At 53.3% G+C, this 26,110-nt stretch overlaps 1 protein-coding gene across 3 annotated transcripts in view; it reads right to left on the reverse strand.

The window, feature by feature from the left end:
- Window positions 1-16,439: 16,439 nt before the first annotated feature.
- Window positions 16,440-26,110, reverse strand: part of SAMD4A (sterile alpha motif domain containing 4A) — a 125,305-nt gene continuing 115,634 nt past the window's right edge. For 2 of the 3 annotated variants that reach the window (XM_082485153.1, XM_082485155.1), the window contains exons 7-11: window positions 25,945-26,030; window positions 23,594-23,712; window positions 21,065-21,266; window positions 20,632-20,758; window positions 17,490-18,901 (exon numbers count right to left, since the gene is read on the reverse strand). In XM_082485153.1, the coding sequence (XP_082341279.1) occupies window positions 18,702-18,901; window positions 20,632-20,758; window positions 21,065-21,266; window positions 23,594-23,712; window positions 25,945-26,030 (734 nt within the window). In that variant the 3' untranslated portion in view covers window positions 17,490-18,701. Of the gene's footprint in view, window positions 16,666-17,489; window positions 18,902-20,631; window positions 20,759-21,064; window positions 21,267-23,593; window positions 23,713-25,944; window positions 26,031-26,110 lie in introns of those variants that run through there. The other variant, XM_082485154.1, reaches the window with a different exon arrangement.

The following is a 26,110-nucleotide window of genomic DNA, read 5'->3' on the forward strand; positions in this document are numbered from 1 at the left end:
AACTGTGTTTATTCTCTAAATGCACTCTGGAGATTGTTCTGTCCAATGTCACTGTCTGTTCTTACTTGTTCCTACATCTCACTTTTAAACTAAATCGTTGTGAATTGTTGTCATAGTCTTTGTGCAGTAAAAGACTTCTAATGGCAAATGAAAAATGTAATGATGAGGTAGGCTTCTCCTGGATTTCCAATGATGCTGATGTCACAGAATTACAAGCTAAGAATAGGGTTTTGGAAGTGTTTTTTTCCATCTAAAATGCAGAATGTACTGCTGTTAGGGGAAAAGTGGGGCTTGGGAGTGAAATGGCTATTTATGAAATTCAAATTTATTAGAATAAATATGGAGCAGCACAGGAAACAATTGAAAGGCTGTGGATCCTTGTAGGACCACTTATGCTGCAAATACTGTACCTCTGCTGAAAAGGATGGTCCTGAATTATCTCTGACTATATTTTATTATACGTCCTGCAGTGGCAGTTTCAATATCTGAATATGTATGTTATACCTCTTTGAGATGTTACCTCTGGTGGTGTTTTATATTCTTGCTAGTATTGACCCTCCTTTTTTGTGTGTGGTTTTTCTTTGTTTGTTTGAGAAATTTAAAACACGTTTTTCCAAGCCTCTTAACATGCAGGGAATTAACTTCTAAATTATTTGGGGCACAGTCTTATCTCAATATAAAGGGTTTTATGCACCTTTTTCTCTGTGCCTCAGAATGTCTGACCACTTTAACTGTCAGTTTCATACTATTTTTAAGCAAACTTTAGCGGGGGGGGAGGAAAAACACCCCAGAGTCTGTCTGCAAAGTGCTAAGATATCCAAAGAGGTTTTTAATGATATTTATATCTTGAGCTTTCCTTCTCTGATTTCCATGGGTTAGAATGAGAAGCTAAACCTAGCCTGATAATCTGAAAATGAAGATTTCTTTTCAAGTATTTCAAGATTTACATCTCATAAATGTTGGACCAAAGGTGAGCACTGAAATCCTGAACACAGCACACTGTACCTCTCCTGCCTGATGGCAGGTCATTTTGGGGCAAAGTAACCTGAAATGACAACTTATTTCGTAAGAGCAATTGAGAAAAGCATTTCCAGGGCCATCAAAATGAATTAAACCACATTTTTCTGTGTATGTGGCAACCTCTGTATGTGGCAGTACTGGTACAAAAAGTTTCAGTCAGCTGGACTTGGCTGAACTTCTTATACTTTGTTACAATTTTAATGGGTGTTTTGTAACTCTTAATTGGGACAACATGAGGCTCAAATGAAAACCACCCTTCTCAAACTAAGTACAGGAGGCAAAACTTAAAAAATGAAACGTCAGCCAGGGTGTCAGATGCCCACAGCGCAGGTTCGTATCATGGTCGTATCTGCTTTGCCAAATGCGAATCCAAGATGTTCTGTACACAAAGCTAAAAGGCGGTTCCTGCTCTGGCAACCTCCATCTTACCAACATTCCTCTCTCTTGCTTCAACCTGTGTTGGAAACAAAACAAAAACCGTGTCCAGTCAAACTTCCATTGGGCCTAAAGAACTGTAAAGAACAACCACCTCATGCGTTTAATTACACTGATTTTACCTTGATGACCTTCACAGCATTATTGGAAAAATATCCTCTGTCCCAGATTCTGTAGAGTTAGGTGCTATAAAAGTGTTTGTCTGGTCGCCTAAACACACTGTGTCTTGCACATTTCTAAAATACACTAACTCTATGGCATTTGTTTTCCTTAAATGATTGAGAGCAGATATTGCCACTTTTCAGTTCAGTCTGTGTATCCAGCTGAAAAGCCTTAAATCTTTCTTGCCTGAAGTTTGGAGTAAAACTCTTTCTCTTTTTAGCTCAACAACTGGATGAATTTGAGGACCAAAGGGGCACACGCTAGTACTCTTGTTTCTCTTTGCTTGCTTTAGTTTGGAAATTAAGTCTCTGTAAAACACAGTCTTGCTCCTGAGGTAACGAAAAGTTGCGTTTTAACCGCTTATCTCTATAACGGATAAAGTTCGCATTGCACCACCACTGTTTTTTATTTCTATGTGACCTGTAGTCCTTAAAACATACCTCTCTATACCTGTGGCCTTGGATTTTGTTCACGTTTTTGTTGTTGTAAGACTTGGTGCATTTTTTTTTGGAACATTAGTATTGTTCAAAGACACAAGCTTTAACTACAACCAGTGTGTGTATATGTATAGTACATACAGCCTCTGTATGGACGTAAAAGTCCATTGTCTCTAAAACATTAAAGCGCAGTATTATCCTTTGGAGTGGTAGCATCCTTGGTGACTCGGAGGCAATGGCGTCGCCCAAGGAAGTGGCATATGCTCCATCTCCTTGGGTGGGGGTTGTTTCTGCACTAGCAGGTGCTCCAAGCCTGGGGTGAGATGTTGGGTGTTCCAGATGCTCCTCTGGGACAGTAGGTGCTGTTGTCCCCAGCTAAGTCCCCATTTGTTGAGTGAGTAGCAACCCTCCCCCCAAGATTTGGTGTCACCTGCTTCTTACTGGCCCTGGGTGCCACGGGAATCAAAGCAAATATGTAGGGACAGGGAAGGTGGGAGGCAGTGGCTGCTCTAGAGTGGCTGTTGCACACATCGATGCTCATGTGGGCTAATAGTCGTCCTGTGTGCATCTTAAGCTAGTCTGGATGCCTCATCGCACTTTAATAAAGAAATATGTGATTCCTGGCCAAATATCCAAATTAGCTGAACAAATATATCCAAACAGCAGATGTGATGCAGGTGTGATGAGACCTTGAAGATGAAGTCTTGGTTGGGTCACCTCACGGTGTACCACGCATAGCAATGAGCTCTGTCTGTGCCAGCAGAAGCTGCACTGCTCCTTCAGGGTGGAGAAGCTGCCTTAGAGACACTCCCGCTGTCCTCCCAGGATGCAGATGTTGCTGAGATTCAGGGGAAAAAAACCCCAACCAACTTTACAGATCCCAGACTCCTGAGGGTTCTTACCTCCTCCTCACAAGATAAACCAGGCCAGAGAGGGGGGAAAAGGCAATTGAAGAAGTTCTTGGGCTGCAGGCAGGGATGGGAAATCAGCGTGGCTTTGTGGGTGAATGCTGTGGCAGTCAGAAACAGAGAAGGCATAATGCATGAAAGGCCCTCCAGCCCTTCGTGTTTTTTTTTCCAAATGGTCTGTCCTGTTTGGAAATAACTGTCCCGGGAAGCCCCAGGAGCGTTGTCAAGAATTGTCTTTGTTGTGAAGCTGAGTTACTTCTGTGTTTCCCACGGTTGTATATTAGAGCTGGTGATTGTGGTGGGAAACAGCCTGTTTGTGAAAACAGGCGCTTCTGCAAGGAATTTTCTATTCCATGCCTCTATTTTTTTTTTTTTTTTAGGTGTGGGATTGGGAAGGAGCCTCCTTGGTTTCATGACTATGAGAAAATCTGTTTTCATTGGGGTGAAAATGTATTCAGCTTGAAAGTGTTTTCAGCTCAAAAACCCAGAAGGGTGAATGAAATCTGTACAAGAACCAAAAGCTGTTACTAAGGTAACATTCCCCCATCCCCATCCTAACCTACCACATGTCCCCAGGTCCCACCTACTTTAGCACGTGCTCTGTTTGTTTCCCGATACCCTCCAGTGGTACATGTTGCTTCTTTGTTTTGTTTTGTTTTGTTTTGTTTTGTTTTGTTTTGTTTTTTCTCAAGTCTCCCCCATATAAGCAGTTTCTTTGTGTTTTTTTCTGTCACTGTGATTTACTTTTGGATGTCTCCCATCATCTCCTGCACATGTGCTGGAGAGTGACTGGTCAGCGAGTCCCTGTGCCCTGCCCAGCCAGGTCCTTGGCACAGGCACTTTGGTCCTCTCCCCTTGCGTTCCACTTCCAGGTGCAGGTTATACTTTGGTTGTGGCAGCTTTTCACAGCAAGGAGCCCCAAGAGGTGATGAGTCCTGCATATCTCATGGTGCAAAGAACTGGCCTCGGTTCCCTTGTGCTGTGATGTGAATTCCCTACAGAGACCTGGCTGGTGGGTCGTTTGCTCTGCCACTGTGTCCCAGCTGTCCCTGATGTGGGAGCTTGCTGGAAATGGAGATGCCTCTCCTGGAAACCCTGGGCAGATATCTCCTGCCCAGCTGCATTGCGTGTGATCGGACCTCATGCCATCTTCGTGCTCCCAAGACCATGGTAGATTTTTCTTCTCCACTAAAGAGCATGAGTCCCAGAACTTCTTCCTCAAAGCACCCTCTCGTGTACAAGATCCTGCTGCTGGTCATCAAGATTGGTCAGGTAGGTGGTGAATAATGGCAGCTGCTGTCCAAAGACATGAGAGCTGCCAGCCCAACCCAACCTGTCTCCAGGGCATCTCATGGTAAGCGTGGCCAGCTTTGTGGTTAGGTCTTTGAGAAAGGAGGAATGAGGAACCTGGGCCATACCAGCTAGCTGGGAAACCCCTGGCAGATGGCTACTCTGCAGCTCTGCGTGTTCAGCAGGGGGGAGCTGCAAGCTGGAGTAGGACTGATGTCTCCATGGGTGCAGTATGGGTTCCTGAGTGGGTGGCTGTCATCCACGTCTCACCCAGGCTGAGTACCTGTCAGCACTTGTGGTGGAGCGTCAGAAGAGCTCTGCCTTTCCTTGGGCATTTTACCCCAGGGATCCCAAAATAGGCTTTTTCTAGCCAAAAGTCTGCCTTTTGAGTGATTGAGTGGCTGCAGTCGAGGGCTCTGATCATCCTGGAGGCTTTACGCAGCCATTTGCAACCTTCCGGCAGCTCATAGTTGCTTAATGAGCTCAAATTGCTCATTACCTGCCCTCTGGTTTCTGCCCCCGCTCTCTGGAGTGAGTTGTCGGCGTTGGGAAAGAGCCCGCGCTCAGCCATGCCCTTTGAGCTTTGGCTGAGCCCTTCTGCCCGACTCCTGGAAACAGCCTCTGTGAAAAGCTTCGCCTTCCAGTTGGGTTTGAAGTTGCAGTCATGATTTAGCAGTCGAGAGGATATAAAACATTAAAGCTTTTTTTCATTAAGTCTTGGGCTGGGCTGTTAAGAGGGACAGCAAATAAATGGCAGCATCCAAAGAAATTATGCTGAAATACCCAAAGAATATAATCATGAGTTTTTGGTTTTTTTTTGTTTGTTTTGGTTTTTTTTAAACAATGTTGTATTGTGGGTTTGGTGTTGGGGCTTTGCAGGGGTGGTTCTGGCAGAGTGAACCGTACCACGTTACCTCTCTATTTGTGCTGCTGCTCCGTACCGAGATTACAACAGTAAAGCAAAGGTTAAAAATCCACCCTGAGAGCGGCTAACGGAGCGACGCAGCCCTGAAAGCTGTTTCAAAAGTGCTAAGGCAAACCACAGTGGCGCTTCTTTTGCCTGGGGTGTACGACTGCCACCAAGGGAGCGACTCCTGGGTGGGTACCCACCACCCAACCTTCACGTGTGACCTGGGGAAGCCTTTCTCGGGTGCTGCGGGAGGGTGTTCACGCCTTGGCTCCATCCTGCCCTGGCCGTGGGTGCCTGTACACCCTCTCAGCATCCCGCCGGTCCCCTCCAGAAGCCGTATCTCACCGTACAACCGGCATCTCTTGAGCTCCCTTGTCCTGCAATGCCCTGCCGGAGAGCTGCGGGAACCGGTGGAGAAGGTGACTTCCATGGCTCCAGCCGGGACAAGTGGCAGCCCATGGATGTGTAGGAAAAAGGCAAAACTTCTGTTTCCAGTATAAATAATGTCATCGGCATCCAGCTTTAGTGACATTGTCACAAGCAGATTGGCCAACAAATTATTGGGGGGAGGGGGGTATCTTTATGGTAAAACAAATGGTGGTGTTATTTTTATCTATTATTTTTACCTACTGGAGGGAGGAAGGGATTGTCCTTCGCCTGTGTATTCTGCTGTAGCCAGAAATACCACAAGTCGTGTGGCCCACAGATACAGTAATTATTGGAAAACAAAAGCTTTGCCTTAAACAACTGCCCTGTTGACATCACCTTCATAATGTACCTGTGGGATACGTTTAGGATCTCCGTTTGTTTTTAAGGTGGTGTAGGGTGACAGCCCATAGCACTGTGTAAATTCTTCCTATGGGGACCCAAATCCATGCAGACATGAGGGTGTCAGCCCAGGGCCATGAACAGGCTACACCTTCAGGTCTGTCCTCTTCTGGCCTGGACCCTCCTTCTCCAATCTCTTCTCCATTCCTCATAGAATCACAGAATGGTTTGGGTTGGAAGGGACCTTTAAAGGTCATCCAGTCCCACCCCCCTGCCCTGGGCAGAGACACCTCCAAGCCCCGTCCAACCTGGCCTTGAACACCTCCAGGGATGGGGCAGCCACAGCTTCTCTGGGCAACCTGGGCCAGGGTCTTACCACCCGCACAGGAAAGAACTTCTTCCTAATATCTCATCTAAATCTCCCCTCTTTCAGTTTAAAACTGTTTCCCCTCGTCCTATCACTCCCTTCCCTGATCCACAGTCCCTCCCCAGCTCTCCTGGAGCCCCTTTAGGCACTGGATGGGGCTCTAAGGTCTCCCCAGAGCCTTCTCTTCTCCAGGCTGAACACCCCCAACTCTTTCAGCCTGTCCTCCCAGCAGAGGAGCTCCAGCCCTCACAGCATCTTTGTGGCCCTCCTCTGGACCGGCTCCAACAGGTCCATGCAATTCCAACATGTCCATGTCCTCATCGCCTGGGGAGATAAGCTGGGAAGGAGAAGGATATTATTGCAAGGGGCCAAGGCAGCTGGAGGAGAGAAAGAGGAGGGTGGGAAAGGATTTTGTAGGGAAGCAGGAGCAGGAGGGATATCTGGCGGGGGGTTTGCAAAGGTCCTGGCTCCAGCTGGGTGATGCTCCAGGTCAGTGACGCAGGAAGAGGGGACAGAGGGCCGGGCTGGGTGCCAGTCTCCGCAGCCGCCTGCCCGGGGACGCACAGTCTGTGGCTCCCTCTGCTGAGCCCGGCCCTGAGCTCTGCCCGCCGCGGGAGAGAAACAAGAGCTTTCAAGGAGGCAGGACAAGCTTTTTGGGGAGGCCCCGGGAGTCACCCCCATGCCAAGGCGGGGGCATGGGGGGGTGGCAGAGGGGCACCCAGCCCCTCCGCTGCATCCCGCTGCCGGGTGATGCTGCCCTGGGGAGCCAACACTCGCCCGTTCCACCTTGTCACAGGGATGGGGATGGTGATGGTTTGTCAAAAAGCAGGGGCCAACCAGCCAGGTTGATTTATTTTTTAAAAATCATTATTTAAAAAAGGGCCAAAAAAACGTTTTCTGTAGAAAAGTGGGAATTCTGGCTGAGCTGAGCAGTTTCTCCTCTGACCACGCTCGTTCAGTGGGGCATTTTCTTAGAGAAAAGAGGGAAAACACTGCTTTCCTCTTCCAGGTCCCACCAGGCTGTAAGCACCGCTCCGCTGCCAGCCCTGGTTCTTTGGGCTTTGGGCGAAGCTGTGGTCCGTCCTCCAGCTGCTCCTTTCACTGGTGCTGATGGCTCCACGGCAGCCAGAGCACCTCTGGGACCCTCTCCCCCAAATCGCAGAGGGACAGGCGCTGTTGGTAGACCAATTGAAGGATCCATCACCATGCGCCTTGCTGGGACATGCAGAGAGGTGGCCTCATCTTCAATAAGGCTGCAAACTCTGCTCACGTGGACATACATGGCTCTATAGGTACAGGATATCCATTCTGATCCAGTGCCAGGACCTGTGACTCACAGGGTGGATGGTGGGGACCACTCAGCCCGGCCACTCCACCCCCCCGCATAAGAGATGCCATGGTCACACGGTGCCCGTGTCAGGTGTATGTTGCCAAGTTATTTGCTATTTTTACTCAAAAAATAACTCTCCTGTGCGCTCAGCGACGCTGCTGAGCCCCGTGGTGGGTTCATTCTCCAGAAGTGCCATCAGGCTCTGCCTCTGAACAAGGTCGGGCCACCCACAGGAACAACCGGCCCCTCACAGCCCCGGGTTCGGATGCACCAGCTCTAGGAATATTTTCCTCCCCGGGGGCGTCGCGTGGCATCGCTCACCCACCGCTCGCGAGGAGGGTGACAGAGGCCACGCCGAGCAAAACAGCCGTGCTGCCGGTGACGAGCCCTGTGCTGCCGGTGGTGGGCTGCCAGCCCAGGGCTCCGCGGAGCAGCATGGTGGTGGTGATTTGGTATATTTTGGGAGCGGGTCGCTGGCTGGTAGGGAGCCCACCGGTATCATCCAGCCTCTCCGGCACAGCCTCCATCACCAGACTTGGGGAATTAATTATTCCTCGAACTCGAGGAGCTCTTCTGGTAAAGCCCTCTCCATCTTGATTAAAAACTTCCTTGTAATGGGAAATCCCTACCTACCGCCCCTGGTTATTCCCCTCGCTGTTAAATATGAGGCATTTGTACCCGCTCAGGGAGCATGGGGCGAGGGCCAAAGGGACAAGAGCATCCCCTGGGAGAGAGCACCTGGGTGGCCGCGCTGGCTGCTGGGGCTGCGGCTCCTTCTCCATCACTCCTCTGGGATGGTGTAGAAAAGACCCTGTTAACAGGATAACCCGGGGTTATCCCGCGCCTGCCAGGGATGCTGTGGGAACCAGGGCAGCCCAGCAGCTGCTAAAACAGTGGCCACCAGCTCCTGCCTGTGCCCCCACGGAGCTGGGCTGGACATGGGCCGGAGCCTCCACGGGGCAGGAGAACGGGAGACCGACATCCCCAGGGCTGGACGGGGCTCAGGCGTGGTGTAATCCAGGAGCACACGTTGGTAAAGTCTTTAGTCACCGGTACTGACTCATCCATCGGCTCCCGATGGCACAGATATGTGGTTTTTTAATTCTGCTTTTTCTTTTTTAAGCCTTTTTCCAGTTCGCCCGTTGGTGGGACCTGCGGCCTCTCCCTAACTGCGCGGCTGCCGCAGACTTTCCTTGGAGCCTTTTCCGTTCCCGTTTTCCATCCCAGGGCTTTTTGCTTTTTCCTTTCCCTTTCCGTTCTCTATTAGTGCGACAACCCCGTGCTTGGAGATGCAGGTGGCCGGCACAAAGCCACGGGACGGCAAACTGTTTGTGGAAGGAAGCGGCATTTGGCTGGGGTTTAGGTAATGCTTTTCTTAGCCGCATGGGGAGGGCTGATGCCCGGTGGGCGCAGGGAGCCGTTGCCCATGGGCTATGGATACAGGTGCTCTCCTGGGCACGGTAATTCGGGTGGGACCAAACGTCACAATGGAGCTTTCCCTCCTGGGATGGTCCTGCCCGTGATGCTCAGGAGCATCTTTAAATAGAATCATAGAATCATAGAATTGCTGAGGTTGGAAGGGACATTTAAGATCGTCAAGTCCAACCATTAACCTCCCCTGACAAAAACCACTTCTAAGCCATGTCCCCAAGTACCACCTCTACCCTTTTTTTAAACACCTCCAGGGATGGCGAATCCACCACCTCTCTGGGCAGCCTATTCCAATGTTTGATAACCCTTTCAGTGAAAAGGTGTTTCCTAATATCCAATCTAAACCTGCCCTGACATAACTGCAACCCATTTCCTCTCATCCTATCACTTGTCACCAGGGGGAAGAGGTCAGCCCCCACCTCTCTACAGCCCCCTTTCAGGTAGTTGTAGAGGGTGGTAAGGTCTCCCCTCAGCCTCCTCTTCTCCAGGCGAAACAACCCCCCTTCCCTCAGTCCTTCCTCATAAGATTTGTCCTCCAGACCCCTCACCAGCTTTGTAGCCCTTCTCTGGACACGCTCCAACACCTCAATATCCTTCTTGTAGTGAGGGGCCCAAAACTGAACGCAGTACTCGAGGTGAGGCCTCACCAGTGCCGAGTACAGGGGGATGATCACTTCCCCAGTCCGGCTCACCACACCATTCCTGACACAGGCCAGGATGCTGTTGGCCTTCTTGGCTGCCTGGGCACACTGCTGGCTCATGCTCAGCCGGCTGTCCACCAACACCCCCAGGTCCTTTTCTGCCGGGCAGCTTTCGAGCCACTCCACCCCAATCCTGTAGCGCTGCATGGGACTGTTGTGACCCAAGTGCAGGACCCGGCACTTGGCCTTGTTGAACCTCATAACATTGGCCTCAGCCCATCGGTCCAGTCTGCCCAGATCCCTCTGCAGAGCCATCCTACCCTCAAGCAGATCAACACGCCCATGTAGCTTAGTGTCATCTGCAAACTTACTGAGGGTGCACTCCATCCCCTCGTCCAGATCATTGATAAAGATACTAAAGAGAACCGGCCCCGGCACTGAGCCCTGGGGGACACCACTTGAGACCGGACACTAACTGGATTTAACTCCATTCACCACCACTCTCTGGGCACGGCCATCCAGCCAGTTTTTTACCCAGCAAATAGTACACCTGTCCAGGCCACGAGCAGCCAGTTTCTCCAGGAGAATGCTGTGGGAAATGGTGTCAAAAGCTTTGCAAAAATCCAGGTAGATAACTTCCACAGCTCCATCTCACAGCTCCATCTCACAGCTCCACAGAAGGAGCTTGGCAACACGCTTTTGGGGTGCTTGACCTCATCATCATTTGAGGAGCTTGCTAAGAGCTTTTTCCAAGGAGAAGCATTAGATCATGCTGTCAAGCCACCTGAGGAAGCTCCACGTTAGCAAGTTTTGCTCATCATGTGGGACGTTAGCCACCCCAATACGTCCCTCCAGCAGGGCCCAGGCCACCAAGGAGGTCTCTGGAGGGCACCCATGACTTTTTCCTGACACAGACCAGCAAAGGGAGACACCCTGCTCCACCTCATGCTTGCAACCCAGGAAGGACTTGTGGGGACGTAAACGCTGGGGGCAGCGTTGGATGCCCAAGTTGCTCCTGACACTAAAAGGAAGCACGTAAGAGATGGGAGCAGGGGTGGGGGCCCTGGGAGAAGCACTGTGTGGGCATCCAGAGATGGGGCTTGGGAAGCTGAAGCTCACCTGGAGTTGGATCTGGTGAGAGATGTGGACGTGCATGAGACCATGGGGCCTGATGGGCTGCACCCATGGGTGCTGCAGGAGCCACTGCAGGGCCACTGTTAGTGATCTTGGAAAGGGCACGATGGTGATCAGGGAGGTTTCTGAAGACTGGGAGAGAGCAAAAGTCACTTGTCCCTCAAGAAGGACAAGAAGGAGGAGCTGGGGAGCTGCAGGCACCATGAAGGTGATGGAGGAACTAATCCTGGACACCATTTCCAGATACCTGAAGGACAAAAAGGTGATGGGGAGCAGTCAGTGTGGCTTCACAAAGGGAACATGTGGTGCGGTCACTGGCCCAGTGGACAAGGGCAGAGTGCCTTACCTTGACTTCAATGAAGCTTTTGGCACTGTCTCCCACAACACCTTCATGGACAAGCTGATGCAGCACGGGCTGGATAAGCTGACATTGATGGGGGTTGAAAACTGGCTGACCAGCCGGGCTTAGAAGGTTCACTGGCACAAAGTCCAGCTGGAGACCAGTCACTAGTGGTGTACCCCAAGGGTCAATAATGGGGCCAACTACTCTTTAACCTCATCATTAATGACCTGGACACCGGGATGCGCCGTCAGCACATCTACAGCTAATACAAAACCGGGAGAAGTGGCTGATGCATCAGTGGGTCGTGCTGCTGTTCAGAGGGACCTGGACAGGCTGGAGAAATGGGCTGAGAGGAACCTCATGAAGTTCAGCGAGGGGCCAAGTCCTGCCTCTGGGGAGGGATAACCCCATGCACCAGTGCAACCTGGGGGCCAACTAGGTGGAAAGCAGTTTTGCAGAGAAGGACCTGGGAGTCCTGGTGGACACAAAGTGGCCCATGAGCCAGTAATCCACTCTCACAGCAAAGGTGGCCACCAGCATCCTGGGCTGCGTTAAGAAGACCATCTCCAGCAGGTGAAGGGGAAGGTGATCCTGCCCCTCTGCTCAGCACTGGTGAGACACATCTGGTGTGCTGGGCCAGTGCTGGGCTCCCCAGTACAGGAGGGACAGGGACACAGGAGTGCAGTGAATGACCAAGCTGATGATTTAGAGCTTGGAGTGGTTGAGAAGAGCCTGCAGGAGGTGGGCTTGGTCAGCCTGGAGAGGTGGAAGGAGGAATCTTACTGACGTGTCTGGTGGGGGGCATAAAGAAAGAGCCACAAGAGGCAATGGCCACAAGCTGAAATATAGGAAATTCCATTTATGTGTCAGAAAAAGCCTTTTTTTAACCATAAGCATGGTTGAACGCTGCATCAGGCCGCCCAGAGTGGTGCAGACACCACCTCCGGAGGTAGACAACCCGTCCCCACGCATCCTGCTCTCGCTGAGCCGGAGGGTGGCATGGGGCAATCTGGGGGGTCACTGCCACCCGCAGCGAGGCAGTGACGCTGCAAACAGCACCAGCCCACGCAGAGCCCAAAGCTGAGAAAATAGGGAAAAACATGGGCCAGACACAGTGGTCCTGCCCTCAGCACCTCCTGCGGCCAAGCGCCCGCGGCAAGCAGCAGTGCCAGCTCGCAGCATCCTTCCCTGGCCCAAGGCGGGTCTGAAAACTGCAGGTTTTTAGCCCAGAATCAGCCCAGCCTTAAAAAAAAACCCAAAAAAAACCAAAAAAAAAAACCCAAACCCAAAAAACCCCATCCCAAATGCCTCCACGCACACGCCGTGGCTCTCAGCCAAGCCGGCTCCTCCGCGTGCCTCCGCAGCCTCGGCTGCAGCCTCCCAGCCGCTCCAGCCCCAATTCCTGCCGATTTCAAAAGAAAAATCCCCGTAGATCCAAACAGCTCCGGGGGGCGTGGGGGTCCCGAAGGGAGAGCGGAGCGGCTGCGTGGGGAACGCCGGGGATTTGTAAGCACCAAACTGCTGCCACGGGCTTTATATAAAGATAATAAACCCCTCCGCAGAACTACGCGACTCCTCCTCCTCCCCTCGCCATTTTTTTTTTTCTTTTTTTTTTTTTTTTTTTAAACAAAAGTACAAGGCCATCTGCCAAAGAGAGCGTAAATAAGGAGGCGCCACACCCCAGTGTTACAAAACCTTGTATTAATCATCTCCCTTCACTTTCAGTATAACGCTGATATGAAATATAGCCATGATTCCGAGTTACATGGGAGGAAATGAGTAATAAATACATTGGAGCAAGTGGAAATCACGAGGGTGTTTCACTGGGAACAACATTTGAAAACTGTACACTTGCAAAGACCGGCATCTCCAAACATTAGTATTTCTTTATATCGGGAAGCTTTTACATGTAACAAACATGCTATTTCCATATATGACACCCCACCCCCCCCCCGCAAAAAAAAAAAAAAAAGAAAAAAAAAAAAAAAGAGAGAATTTTAAAAAATATGCATTGCTCGGCAACATTAACTAGGCAAAAATAGTTCTTTGTGCACTAACTTTGTACAGAAAAACCAGGACTAAAGGCATGCATGTACAATAAAAGGCTGCCCGGGAACGGCATGCAACAGAAAAGAGTTCAAAGCTTTTTTTTTTTTTTTTTAAAGTAAGCTTACAATATGCATAAATACATAAGGGTTATATATATTAATAAGGGAGGAAGTATTCTGTTTAACATTATTAACATTCCTGTTTGTTTTGTTTTTTTTTTTCTTCCTATTCCTCCCAGAGGAATACACATTCACCTTTAAGTAAAGATAAAGGAATACAAAAAATAAAACTCACTTTGCAAACTCTGATGACTCGTATAAAATCAACTTTAGTGTTATCGTCGCTGTGTGCAAATTATAGACGTCTGCAGGACCCACTTTCCATCAGGCACATTCAGAAAGCCAACCCTGGGGCACGGCGGCGCCCCGACATGGAGAAAGGTGACAACAGAAAGAGTTTCCCTAAGTGCTGACCAAACTCGAGCTTCGCTCCCCGCCGCTCGCGGGCGTAAATCACAGTTTTGGAATTTATTTTTTCCTGCTGGATGCTGGCCGGGCTTTGATTCCCCCCTCCCACCTACCTCCCCAAGACTTTTTAATGAGCTGAGCAAGCGAAGGCGAAGCCCAACTCAAGTCCAGTCGAACTCAGGGCTTGTCCCCGGGGAGGGAAAGGACACCTCGAAAAAAAAAAAAAAAAATTTGTTTTGTTTTGTTTTGTTTTGTTTATTTTTCCCGGGGTGTCGCAGCCGCGGGGAGCATCCCCCGGCCCCAAGGACACTTGGGCGCTGAGCTGCAGCCGGGGACGGCTCAGGGGAACAGCACCAGTAAAAGGTCCCCGGCGGGCGCTGGGGGGGGCCGGGGGTGTCTGCGGGAGGGCAGTGGGGGGGAGATGCCCACCCGACGCCGAGAGCCCCCGCGGCGGAGACGCCTCCCTCGCCTGGTACAGAACAGTTGCACGTGGGGTGAATGGGGGAATACAAAAAAGAAAGGCACTGCCGCTTTATTACTGAAGATTTGACTTCACAGCCTCACTCATGCAACTGTTGGGGTGGTTTGCTTTTTTTTTTTCTTTTTTTTTTTTTCTTTTTATAAATAATTTTTATTTTCCTTTTAGGATTCGAGCTTTTTTTTTTTTTTTTCTTTTTTTTTTTTTTAAATTTTTAAACTTCTTTCCCTGGAGCTCTGCTGCCTGCACTCAGCACAGGCGGCCCAGAGCCAGGCAGGACTTCCCGAACGCAACTGAAGCCACTTTGTTTGGTTTAGTTTGTTTTGTTTTTTTTTTTTTTTTTACTTAAAAAAAACCAAGAAACAGCAAACACAACTAAGTCGTTATTAACCTATACACTGTCAATGGAAAATAAGCTGCTTTTTTTTTTTTTTTTTTTAACAAAAGGAAAAGAACAATTGAATTATTTGGTGGTTGTTAATAACAGACATTATCATGGTTACCAGCCATAGCAAGTTAATACGTAATATATCCAAAATAATATCTCTTAACAATCAGATAACCTCTGTTTCTATAGTCAGCGAAGGAATAAATAGAATTTCAGCTCCGTAAACACATTTGAGCCTTCCCTGGGGAAGGCTCCTGCTACGGCGATTGTGTTCCCACCTCGGTTTCGTACAACCTGGGGGTGTTTGAGGGGGGGAGTGGGGTGGTGACCCACATCCTCAGCCCCCCCCCAACCCCACCCCCGGCCCCCACTTCGCCTTCACCTCCTCACACCACCTCCCAACCTCCCTCGCTTTCGGGTTCTCCCTTCTCCGCTCCCCCCTCCCCAAACCCCCATCCCTGTCTCATGCCTGCCGGGAAGCGGGACACCAAGGAACAGCAAACATAAAACATTGCATTTGGCACTTGTGTTTTGGGTTTGTTTTTTTTTTTTTTGAAGAAAACAACTTTAAAATGCTGCACGGCATACGGATTCACACATCTCCCATCCCAGCCGATGCTCCGGTTCCTCCTTAGCTCCCTCCAGCCCTGCTCCGGCCGGTCCCGGCACACGCTGCTGCCCGTCGGTGCTCACGGCCGAGCCCATTTTGGGAATATTACTGCAACCCTCCGTTGGCTGCCGCTCCCACCCGCCACCTCCCTTCATTAATTAATTTTAAATTTACTATTATTCCTTCGCCGCGTCCATCAAAGGGCTCGGAGCAGCGATGCCGTCGCTACAAGGAGCATCACCACGGGCACCGACGGCTCTCCTGGCCCCCGATCTCGCTTCGAGCACAGGCTCGAGCAGCGCCGTGTCGGATTCACCTATTTAATACCCTCGGACCAAATTTAACTCCCTGTTATAAAAAGCAGCACAACAGCGGGCGAGGGGGCAGCCAAGCCACCGCCGTCCCCGTCGCCTCCCCGGCACGCGTTTAATGCCAAGGAAATGGGGCTGCGGGGCTGCGTTTTGGTGCCCTTTGGGACTTGGGTTTTATTTGGCTAAATAAAACTTGCGCGCTCGCTCCCGAGCCTCCTTCATCCCTCGTCGGGTCCCACCCCTGCAAAAACTCCTCCTCGCTGGATTTTTGGCAGGCGGGGGGAGATGTGTAAAGCCAGGATGCAGCACCTCCCCGGTACCCGCGCAGGCAAGGCAAGAGACACGGAAACTCACCCAGCATCCCCCCACTTCGCCGACATCCCCCGGGACCCTCCGCGGGGTGAGATGCCCCCCTCCCCCCACATCCCTGCACCCCGACCCACGCCGGGGGCACAGGGACAGCGGGGGGGGGGCGGACACCCCATCGACCCTCCGCCTCCCTGTGCACAACGCTGCCTCGAAACTGCGGATGCTCTTGGTTAAACTGAAAGGAAATTTTGGGGTTATTTTTTGGTGGTGTTTGTTTTTTGTTTTTTTGTGTTTTTTTTCCCCTTTTCTATTTTTTAAACCTGGGTTTGCCGGGCCAGTCTGTGCCTGAATGCAGCGAAACTCAAAGGATGAGCCCACCGGCCCCGAAGCCCCCGGCGGGACAGGCAAATCCTCTCCAAAGGGTTTTTGGTCACACCCACCCACACGATATTCAATATTCATTCGTATCCTCGTCCAGAAACAGGGTTTGCCCACGGTGCTCCGGTGAACCCTCCGTTGTCAGCACTCTCCTGCTGCGTCCCCCCCCCCTCCTGCCCTCCCCATGCTTTTTCATCGTCATCGTTGATTTTTTGCCTTTTTTTTTTGTTTTGTTTTCCCCCCTAGCATGGATGTAATAAATGACAACACAAATTCCAAGTCTAATGATATGTTCACAAGGACAATCTACACATTCACAAAATTAAAACAGGAGAGAGAGAGAGAAAGAGGAGAGGAGAGGAGAGAGGAGAAAGGATGCAAGCTATCGCTGAGGCTCCCTGCAAGCCCCGACCTCGCCGCTGGACCCGCAGCAGTTGTTCTCCCGGCCAGCGTCCCCATCGCGACGCCTTCTAGATCGTGGAGGTTCGGTCGACGCCATCTGCAAGCAGGAAGGGAGAAGTTAGGAGCAGCCCCGGTGAGCACCCGCTCACCTCGTACTGGTAACATCCCCCCCCCCCAAAACGGGGGGGATGGACCCACAAAGCATCCCCATCCCACAGCGCCTATGGTGAGGTGGTACCACGGGGCCACCCCCCCCACCTCCCCAAGGGGGTGCAGAAGGGTTTTGGGGTGTCAGCACTCTGCCGGTGCCTCTATTTGCTGTCTCCCCCCCCGGCCCCGCACTGTGGCAGCCCCTTCCAGCCCCCCCGAGCCGCTGTCCCAACACCAGTCCAGGTCTACAACACCAGTCTACCACATCCCCGCGGCACCTTTCCCAGGAGCAAAGGGGGTTTCTGGGCAGCCGGGACTCGCCGCAAGGTGGGTGCGGGTCTGGGACCCCCCCTACAAGCACAGGCCCCACTGCCCAGGAGTTGGGGGATGGGGATGGAGCCGGCGGGGGGGCTGCCTTGCCCCCCAGCTAACCCAGCCCTGCAACGCCCGCACCGCAGAGGATGCAGAATTTTCCTCCATCTGAGGACCACAGTAGGAAAAAAAACCAACAGGGGTCATTTCTGCCTCCCCAGAGCCCCCGTCCCCAGCGTCCCGGGACAGCAGGGACATATCCAGCCCCAGCCCCGAGTCCCAGAGCGGGAGGTCCATGACCCATCCCAAAGCCACACAAATGACCCCACTGCCAGCAGCCCCCTCTCCTCCGCCCCCCGGGCACCAGCAGCTCTTATGGGACCAGAAACCAACACCCAACAGCATTTCCAACCCTACGGCCCCAACCATCCCCCCATCCCCCATCCCAAACCCCCGGCCACGGGATGGAGAGCAGCCGGGGAGGCGGCTGCCGGGGCAGCCCCCGAACAAAGCGCTCCCCATTACGCTACCCGGGGCATCACGGCTGCCTCCCTCCTTAAGACTAAAAACAAACAGGTTTGTTACGCCTTTTTTTTTTTTTTCTCCCCCGAAGGTTTATTTTTTTTTTTTTTTTAAGAGCTATTTATAGCATGACCAGTTTCGAGAGGCTCGGGGTATGCGACCTGGAAAAAAATAACTCGGAGGAACAGTACCCTGCGGAGGAACAAGACAGCTAAGCCTCGCCTGGGCACACGCCGGAGAAAGGCTTCGGGTGACAGAAGTGTCCTTGTTTTGCCGGCCGGGGATGCCGCCGTGGCGCTGCCGGGGCCCAGCTGCCTCTTACAGTCCTTGTGCTTGTGTCCCTCTCCCCGGGACAGGCTGTCGCATCGCTGCAGGGAGCCTGGTGGCACTCATCCTCCCCGGGGGGCTGCCGTCCTCGACCGTTCGATGCAGTCCGGGGATTGCCGGGGGCGAGAGCCGAGCTGGTTATTCGGGACAGTCTGGGTGATGCTGGCGGCTGCGCTTGTCCCATCGCCGGGGGGGTCATCCTTCGTGGTTGGGGGTCCGGTGCACCGGCGAGGGGCACTGGGTGCTTCTGGTGCCGGCGCGTTTTGCTGCGCTCGGCTCTCCATCACGTTGCCTCTGCCTTTTCCATCTTTCCTGCCTGTTTTTCCTCCTGTTCCTCCTCCCTCCCCGTGCCCGTTATCCGCCCGCCCGGGCTGATAACCACCGGCATAACCACCGGCTGATAACCAGCGCCCGGCACCGTGCCCTGCAGCCTGTGGCAGGGTTTTCGCCCCGTGCCTCGGGGCTCCCGCCCCCCCCGGCCAAACGAGGGACGCCGGTGGCAGAAGGGTAAAATACTCTGAAGTCTGTGAACCATTCGAGCGCTCCGTTGGCAAGGGCTTTATCAGGAACTAATAACAGACTAGCAAGCTAATGCTAATTATTATTAGCAAGCTAACTAGTGGCTAATAAGCACGGACTCCACTAGTGCTGGGTGCAATCCCTGCGTTCGGTTTTACCCCTCTGCCTCGGCTGCCTCGCCGAGAGAAGCCAACATCCTCATCCGACCTCCCCCAGGAACACCCCCAGGAGCATCTCTGGGAGCCTCCTGGGGAGCATCCCCGGGAGCATCCCTGCATCCAGCCCCGCCGCCATCCCCTCTGCTCACAGCCACAGCCTGTCCCAGCTTTTGGGGGGCGCGGGGCAGGGGCAGGTGCCGGGGGGCTCGGCGGAGGCGGTGTGGACGTGCTGGAAGAGCCCGAGGAGGAGGGAGTGCTCACCGCTGAGCGCGTGCTCCGTCATGCTCAGGCACAGGGACTCCAGCCTGTTGTTGATGTCAGGTTCAGTCACCGGCACCTGGAACTCTGCAGGGAGAAAGGGACAGGAGACCTTGGTCAGGGGACCCGGCAGGGACCCTGCCTGCCCGCCCCGCACCCCCTGCCCGCTCTGCTGCTGCCGGGGTGGGTGCAAGTGGGGTAGGAAACCACCCAAAAGGTGCCCCAGGAGGGTCTGGCCACACGGTCGGACTATGGCAGCACTTCGCTTCCCGGTGCAATCACCTCCGGCGAGAGACGTTTGCAAAAATAAGTCATCACTCCCCTGTTTCTTATCGATAAGGGGGAAATCTGGGGGGACTCAATGGCATCGCAGCAGAAAGCGGGTGGAAATGAGGGGTTCGGGCACCAGTTTGAGATGCCGGGGGGGAGCTGGGGCGAGAGCGGGACCCCCGCCCTGGGAGGATGCAGCCTCAGGCTCTCTCTCCCTTTGCTCAGGCGTCGCAGAAATCCTCCATACGTGCAAAACCTTCAAGCGGGGCCGGCAGCTGCCTGTGCAGGCAGCGTGCAGGCAGGGTTAGCGCTCAGACGTGGGATGGCAGCACAGACCGGCAGAGCCGCCCTCCGGCTTTTCCGTGGCCACCTCGGCCACCGCTCAGTCACCCACAGCCCCACTGCTATGTCCCCGGGGAGGGTAAGCACAAAAAAAAAGGGGGGGGGGGAATGAAGTTTGGTGTGCTGCAATGCCCCGGTTCGAGCCATACAGCACCAAAATGCCCTCTTCTTTGCAGCAAAAAAGCTTTAAAAATACAGCGTTTCCTACCAATGGCCAGCATCTCCTGCTTGCCACCGACTTGCAGGAACACGGGACAAGGTCCAGGAGGGCTGAGGTTCCCGCAGTCCGATGAAAAGTATTTCGGGAGCCCAGCCCAGCATTATTGCTTATTTTCCTCGCGACTCAGGCTGCGTCTTTGGCTCTCTAATCCTCCTACGCCCTCGTTCACCGCCGGCTAACACGCAAAGAGAAACCTATTTATTCTCCTCCAGCGCCTGCAGAAATGTGCCCTTGTCCTGGTGTTTGATCAATACCCGAGAACAGACGCTGCTTTTGCTGTACACGACATTTGCTGCCTAAATTATGCAGTTAAAACACCGCAGGCGTGTGATGTGAGGGGAGCTGCCAAGCTGAAACCATGGCAGAGGCTTATGGATGAGGTTTAGTTTACCATGGGGGGGTGGAACTCCCTGTCCTGCGGTATAAATTGTTACGGTGTGCTGGTAAGAAGAGGCAGGCTTAAAGGCTAATGAAGGGATACGCAGAGAAAAAGGGATGAACGTCCTCATGGGAAGGATGCTCCAGGTTCAGGGTCAAGGTTCAGCAGGAACCCCCCTGAGTCAGAGGACTCTCCTACATACCGGAGCCTTTTTGCTGTGTTTGGGAAGGAAGCACCGACACAGCATCATTTCCCTTCGTGTGTATTGCGAATAGAATTTCTTTTGAGTGCACGAAGGCAGTCCCTCCGCACTGGGTCTCCGTGTCCATGTGTGAGCAAAAAAAGGGATGGATGAGCTACTGCCTTCCCCACCTGACATGAAGTCCCTCAGAAAGAAGCTAGGGAAGCCACCAGCCCATTTATATACAGGGCCAAAATGTTACATATAGGGTCAAAATCCCTCTGGTTCAATCATCCCAGTAATCCCGCTAGCGTCAAAGATACCCTGCTCGGGCTGCAACAGCCGACGCAGCTCCTTTCACGCAGCAGCCTCCCCTCGTCTCGCCGGGCTGTGGATAAGCGAAAAAGCAAATCTCTGTTTCCTACCTGGCTGCTGAAACATCAGCATGGTCTGCGGGGAGGTGTGGACCGGCAGCGAGCGCGTCCTTTGCACCGAGCTGTGGCTCCGGCTGGGCATGCTGTTGCTGCCCCCGGGGTTGGCAAACCAGAGGTTCTGCGGGAAGCAAATGAAAAACGGGGTGCGGGATGTAAAACGGAAGCCTCAGTGCCATGTATTTATAAACCCCTCGGGCTCATCTCTCCCCCCTCCGCCTCTCGGTTTGCCCCCCTCCCGCCGATCCCTCTTCTGCATCCCACTGCACGGAGGAGCGTGCAATCCAAACACCTGCAAACCCCTCTGGCTTGCTTGAAAAGGGGGGGGGGGGGGAAAGGAAGATCCGGACAAGATAGAGAAGAAAAAGCAAAGGAAGCTTGCGGGGAAGGGATGGAAAAGCTGGAGATGCCGTCAACGCCGACCAACCTGTCTGCCTTGCTTGAGGATGGCGGGGCTGGCGGCGGGGCTGCGCTGGGGGGTGCCCAGCAGCCCACTAGGGCCCAGCAGCCCCAGCCGGGCGGTGGGGAGGTTGCGGGAGGGGATCTGGAACTGGCGGGGGTTTCGCCGGCCCAGTCCTGCCCCTGCAGATCCGGCTGTCGGTAAGGAGTTTGACTGGCCAAAGCCTCGGCTGTGGAGAGAGAAAGTGCCCACGGGTGAGAAATCAGCCCCTGCAAGGGGGTGGTGCTGCGGACACAGGGGCGAGCGGCTGGGTTGGTGCGCTCAGACCAACAGCCAAATGTCCCCAAGGTGTCCCTGCCTCGCTGCGAAGCGCCAAACTGATGCCCTGCATCCATACTCGCCACCCCATGCCCCAGACGATGCTCACCACCCCTCCTGCCCCAACTCTCCCATCCTGTGGAGGATGGTCCTCCATCCTCCACGTGCAGCGGGAAGGAGGACGTTTGGGCATCTCACAGCATCCTCCCATCCATTCTTCCCATCTGCCAGTCTCCTTCCCTCCCTTCTGCAGTTCTCAGAGTCACACTATTTTTTTTTTTTAATTTATTTTACTCCTGCAAAATAGGTCTGTTCTTAAATACAAGCTAAAATAACGCAGTTAACTCCCTGGGCACTGAAGCTAGTGGCACCCAATTTCTTGGGTTTTTACTTAAAACTCTTCATGCCCTTGCATGACGACAAAAGAGACGTCTCATGTGGATTCTCTAGTGTCTGATAAAGGCTTATCTTATGCTGTTGAGTTTTCTTTACCGTGCATACTTGAAGGGCTGGACCTTCTCCCCTTCAGGAGGTTCATTTTTACACACGGTCCTCTCTGAGACTTCTCAAGTTCTCTAAAACTTGGTTAAAATGACCTAACAAGTCCGAGATTTCCCAGGGAGGGGCTGAGCAAAAGGCACGTTTGGGCAGAGAGGGGACAGGCGTTGCACCCGCTCCCGTCTCTGCAACGCAAAGCCTCATGCAGCTCCCTGTGGTCAGAGGGAAACCATCTGGACCCAAAACCACGCAGCCCAAATCTTCTGAGACATCAATCTCAAGACACAAAACCATCTTTCCTCCTCCTCAGGGAGGGTCGGACACGCTGACATCCCTCCCCGTGTGGGTTTTTCCATAAAACCAGAGGAATGACAAAAATAACCAGATAATCCTTGGAAACAGGACAGGAGCGCTCTGCAAACCCACAGCCACTGTTCCTCTGATGCTCCTCCTTCCCCCTGCCTTCCTCCAGCACTTCATCACCCCTGCAGATGTTTCACCTCACCTTCCTCCCAGCCCTCATCTCTCCTGCTTGTGCGGGTGGCTGGAAACATACTTCAAATGACACAAGCAAGCTGGGATCCCAAAACCGGGTAATTTTACTAGGCAGAAGTATGACGGGGTTTCTTTAAACCTCGTCCAAAAAAATGCTCTTGCCATTAAACCCCCATGAGAAAAGCAGGACCGGCCGCATACTCTTTCCTTGCCCACTGTTTCCCAGGAGCAGGAGAAATGCAAAATGCAAACCACCCAAAAGCAGGAAGGAAACCGGAGAGCCTTCTGGGCGGCCCTGGGAAAGGGACGGGGATCATATCAAGCTGGCAGCTCTACCTCGTGCTTGGGGTTAGCCCGGACATACAGCTAAACTGCTGCGCCGGTGATGGCCCAGAGCAAACTGGTCCATCAAAAACCTTTGCTCTCATCTGTCCTGCCACAAACACTGAAATCGCTTGTTTTTCCGTTCCAAAACATTTCATTTAGTTCCACTGGGGAACACTCCGGTTCTGTGCTCGTTCCTTCTGAGCTCACATCCCAGCTGTCCCAATGCTCCCAGTTATCTCCAAACCTCTCTCTTCCTCAAAAAAAAAGAACTTGCACGTGACTGCAATGAAACAGACTTAGCAGAACGAAACAAAAAGCTGATGCTGGTGTTAAAAACTGATATAAAAATATCTGTTCTTGCCATAACCCTAACGCTTTCTAGGATCCCCCGAAATCCAGCATCACCGTGGAAGCGAGCAACAATGACGTTCACTACACATCCCCACCCGGGATTTCCGACCGCAGCCCCCGGCTCTGCGCCCTCTGCAGGCTCCAAGCCTTTTTTTTTTTTTGCCAGTTGATGGCTTTTTGGTGAAACTCCAGCGCTGATGTAATTAGGAAAGGGCAGCAGCAGGGGCAGAGCCGGCCGCCCAGTGCCGGGGATACGCTGCACAGCTGGGAAGTGCCGGGTTCGGAGCCAGGGAGGTGCGGAGGGAACAGGTGGGGCAGACATCAACCACACACACAAGCAAAGTTACTGCCGCTTTCCCTTCCCAGCCGACGCCTGGGGTTTTATTGCCGAAGCTTTTCCAGCCCTCCCTCCCAAAACCCGGCTCTGAACCCAGCATCGTCTGGCTGAACCCAGCTCTGAATCCATCGATCGGTCCCTCCCCGCTGGGAGACATCGGGCCCTCCTGAGATGCTCTTGCTGACCCCTGGCCGCTGCATCCATCCCTCCCCTCCCGAAATCCCGCGTACCTCCTCTGCTGCCGATAGCCTGACAGCTCCAGGAGGGATTTCCGAGGGAAAGACCGAAAGAGTTTCTGCACCTGCTGTTTCCATGACAGCAGCCGCTTCTTCTGTATCTCTGTAAACGCCTGCCCCCCCAAAAAAGAGAGAGAAATAGGAAACAGATGAATATTTTTCTGGACAAAGCGAGCAGGGATGCGTGGGTGGGTGTGCGTGTGAAGAAAAGCCGCCGGAGCAGGCAGTGGCGTGAGCTGAGCCCCATCGGTGAGCCCAGAGGGAAACCCCTGTCTCTCTCAAGGATTTACTCATCTCAGGTGGAGAAAATTCTTCAGCAGCATCCCGTGTGCCCCAGAGCGATGCTCCAGCTCTGCTCCTGAGGCTGCCAAACCCTCCCCCCCCCCCCCCCCCGGGGCAGAGCAGGGCTCCCCCAAAGCCTCCTCGCCATCCCTCCAAGCCCCCAGACCCACCGCTCGTGCTGTCACAGGGGCGCCCGGCTCCCCGCTTGCTGCCGGGGTGGGAGCGCAGCTCCCCGCAGGGTTTGATGGCTGATCCCCAACGGGTGGTGACACTTCGTCACCGGGACATGCCTCTAGAAAACACTGCCAGCGAGGGAAAACGCTGGGATACGGAAAGCAGAGCTGCTCCATGGCATCCCGCATCCTATCCTCCATCCCGGGGCTGGGCAGAGCTTGGGTCTGCTCCTGGCACCAACAGCCTCCATGGGAGGTCACCTGGGGTGGGCCCCGTCACCCACCTGGGCAGGGGACAGGTCACCCACGCAGGGGACAGATCTCCTCCTGAAATGCCCCAGGCCCGCAGGAAGGCGGTGTGGGTTACGGGGACACCCACGTGCCCGCCACCGCTAACTTTAGACACCCAACGTCTCTGTGCTGCCGGCAGAGAGGAGCAGAGGTCTCCAGAGGACAATTTGAGGCTAATTAGTGCCTGACTTGATTGCTCCGAACCACCCTCCGGAGGAGACACTCTCTCCTGGCGCTGATTACGCCGGAGCCGATGCAGATGGTGGTCCTGGGACACCGGCTGGCACCGGTGGGGTGATGCTGCGTCACCATATCTGTCCCGGGCGCTCCCGGGAAAAACGAGCCCCTCTGCAGCTCTGTGTCTTCCTGGCTTTCCTCTCCAGCCCTGGGAATCTACTCCAACCATCCTTGTCCTTTTCTTGACACCTCTGCTCCCCCAGCGATGCCCTGCTCGGCCGCCCAGAAAGTCCTGGCACCATCTCCCGGCTCCGATGTTCTCCCAGAGGGGAGCAAGCGGGAGCGCAACATGCTCTCCCCTCCAGCCCCTCCGGCTATTTTCCACTGCCCGTGCCTGTGTCAAGGGCCGAGAAGACCATACCCACAGCTCTAAGCCCGTCTTGCCGCAAACCCAAACAGCGGGTGCCACCCCCCCAGTATTTCATGGGGCCAAATGTCGGCTGACACCGGAGGCACCGCCAGCAAAACCCACCGAAACCCCCACCGTGATTGACAGAGGCATCCAGGAGCACAGGTCAAACAATATGATGAAGCGCTTGCATTTTGCCTGGTACCCAACTATTTCGCCCCGATTCAGGATCTGTGGATCAAACCTTGGCACAAGTACAGCTCGGGCACCAGCTTCATCTGCAAGGCGAGGGGCTGCGAGCCGCCGCTCTCCTCTGCCACGCAGCGTGCAGCACATTTTGGGGCTTGCAGCTACCAGCCCTCTCCAGAGGAGATCCTTCTGCGCTTTGACAGCGTATTTTTTTATCAACAAATAACTGAGAAACGTGTAAAGCTCCTATGCGAGGGCACGCAATCTCCCCCCGACCGCTGCCATACCGCAGAAGCAGCTTGTTCTTCCAGGGGTAGGAAATGCCGCAGGACACCGGGGACGCCGGCCACCCCTCCCTGGCAGCGGGCAGGAGCACGCCGGAGCGCTGCGGCACAGCCTCGGTCATCCCAAGCCATCACCCGGTCAAAGCAGATCCGCCGGGAGCAGAAATAAATGCCCCCGTTGCAAAATCCCAAGACCACGCGCTGCGGAAAAGGAGGCGGCAACGCCAAGGGATCGCCGGGTCCGTCTGCGTGTTCATGCCGGGATTTTTTCTTTCATCCAGCTGCTGATCAGACCATCATGAGCCAGATGAATCTCCCAGCTCCGGGTCTTGGCAATTAAGCGAGTGTGTGTGTGGGGAGCAACATTTCCACGCACCACGTTAGAGCTACCGCCTGCTCTAGCCCTGTTCTGTCAGAATTACTATTAATACCCCCCAAAAATATTTGTGTTAGAAACCACAAGGTTTACGTAAACAAATACTTTGGAAACAGTTTCTAAGTGATGAGAACAACAGTTTTAGATGATCCGTCACGACTCACCTCGTGGATTAGACATTTGTCTATGAGCTGTAAATAGGAACTTATATTCTCTTCGTCAGGTCGGGAAACTAAAAGTTGTGTGCATACTGGAAAAAAAAAAAAGAGAAGAGAAATGAAATGGGCATGGGGACACCGAGCTGGGGTCTGAGGGGCCCAACGAATACCT

This window comes from Vanellus vanellus (assembly GCF_965231255.1).
Source record: "Vanellus vanellus genome assembly, chromosome: 6".
NCBI lineage: Eukaryota > Metazoa > Chordata > Aves > Charadriiformes > Charadriidae > Vanellus > Vanellus vanellus.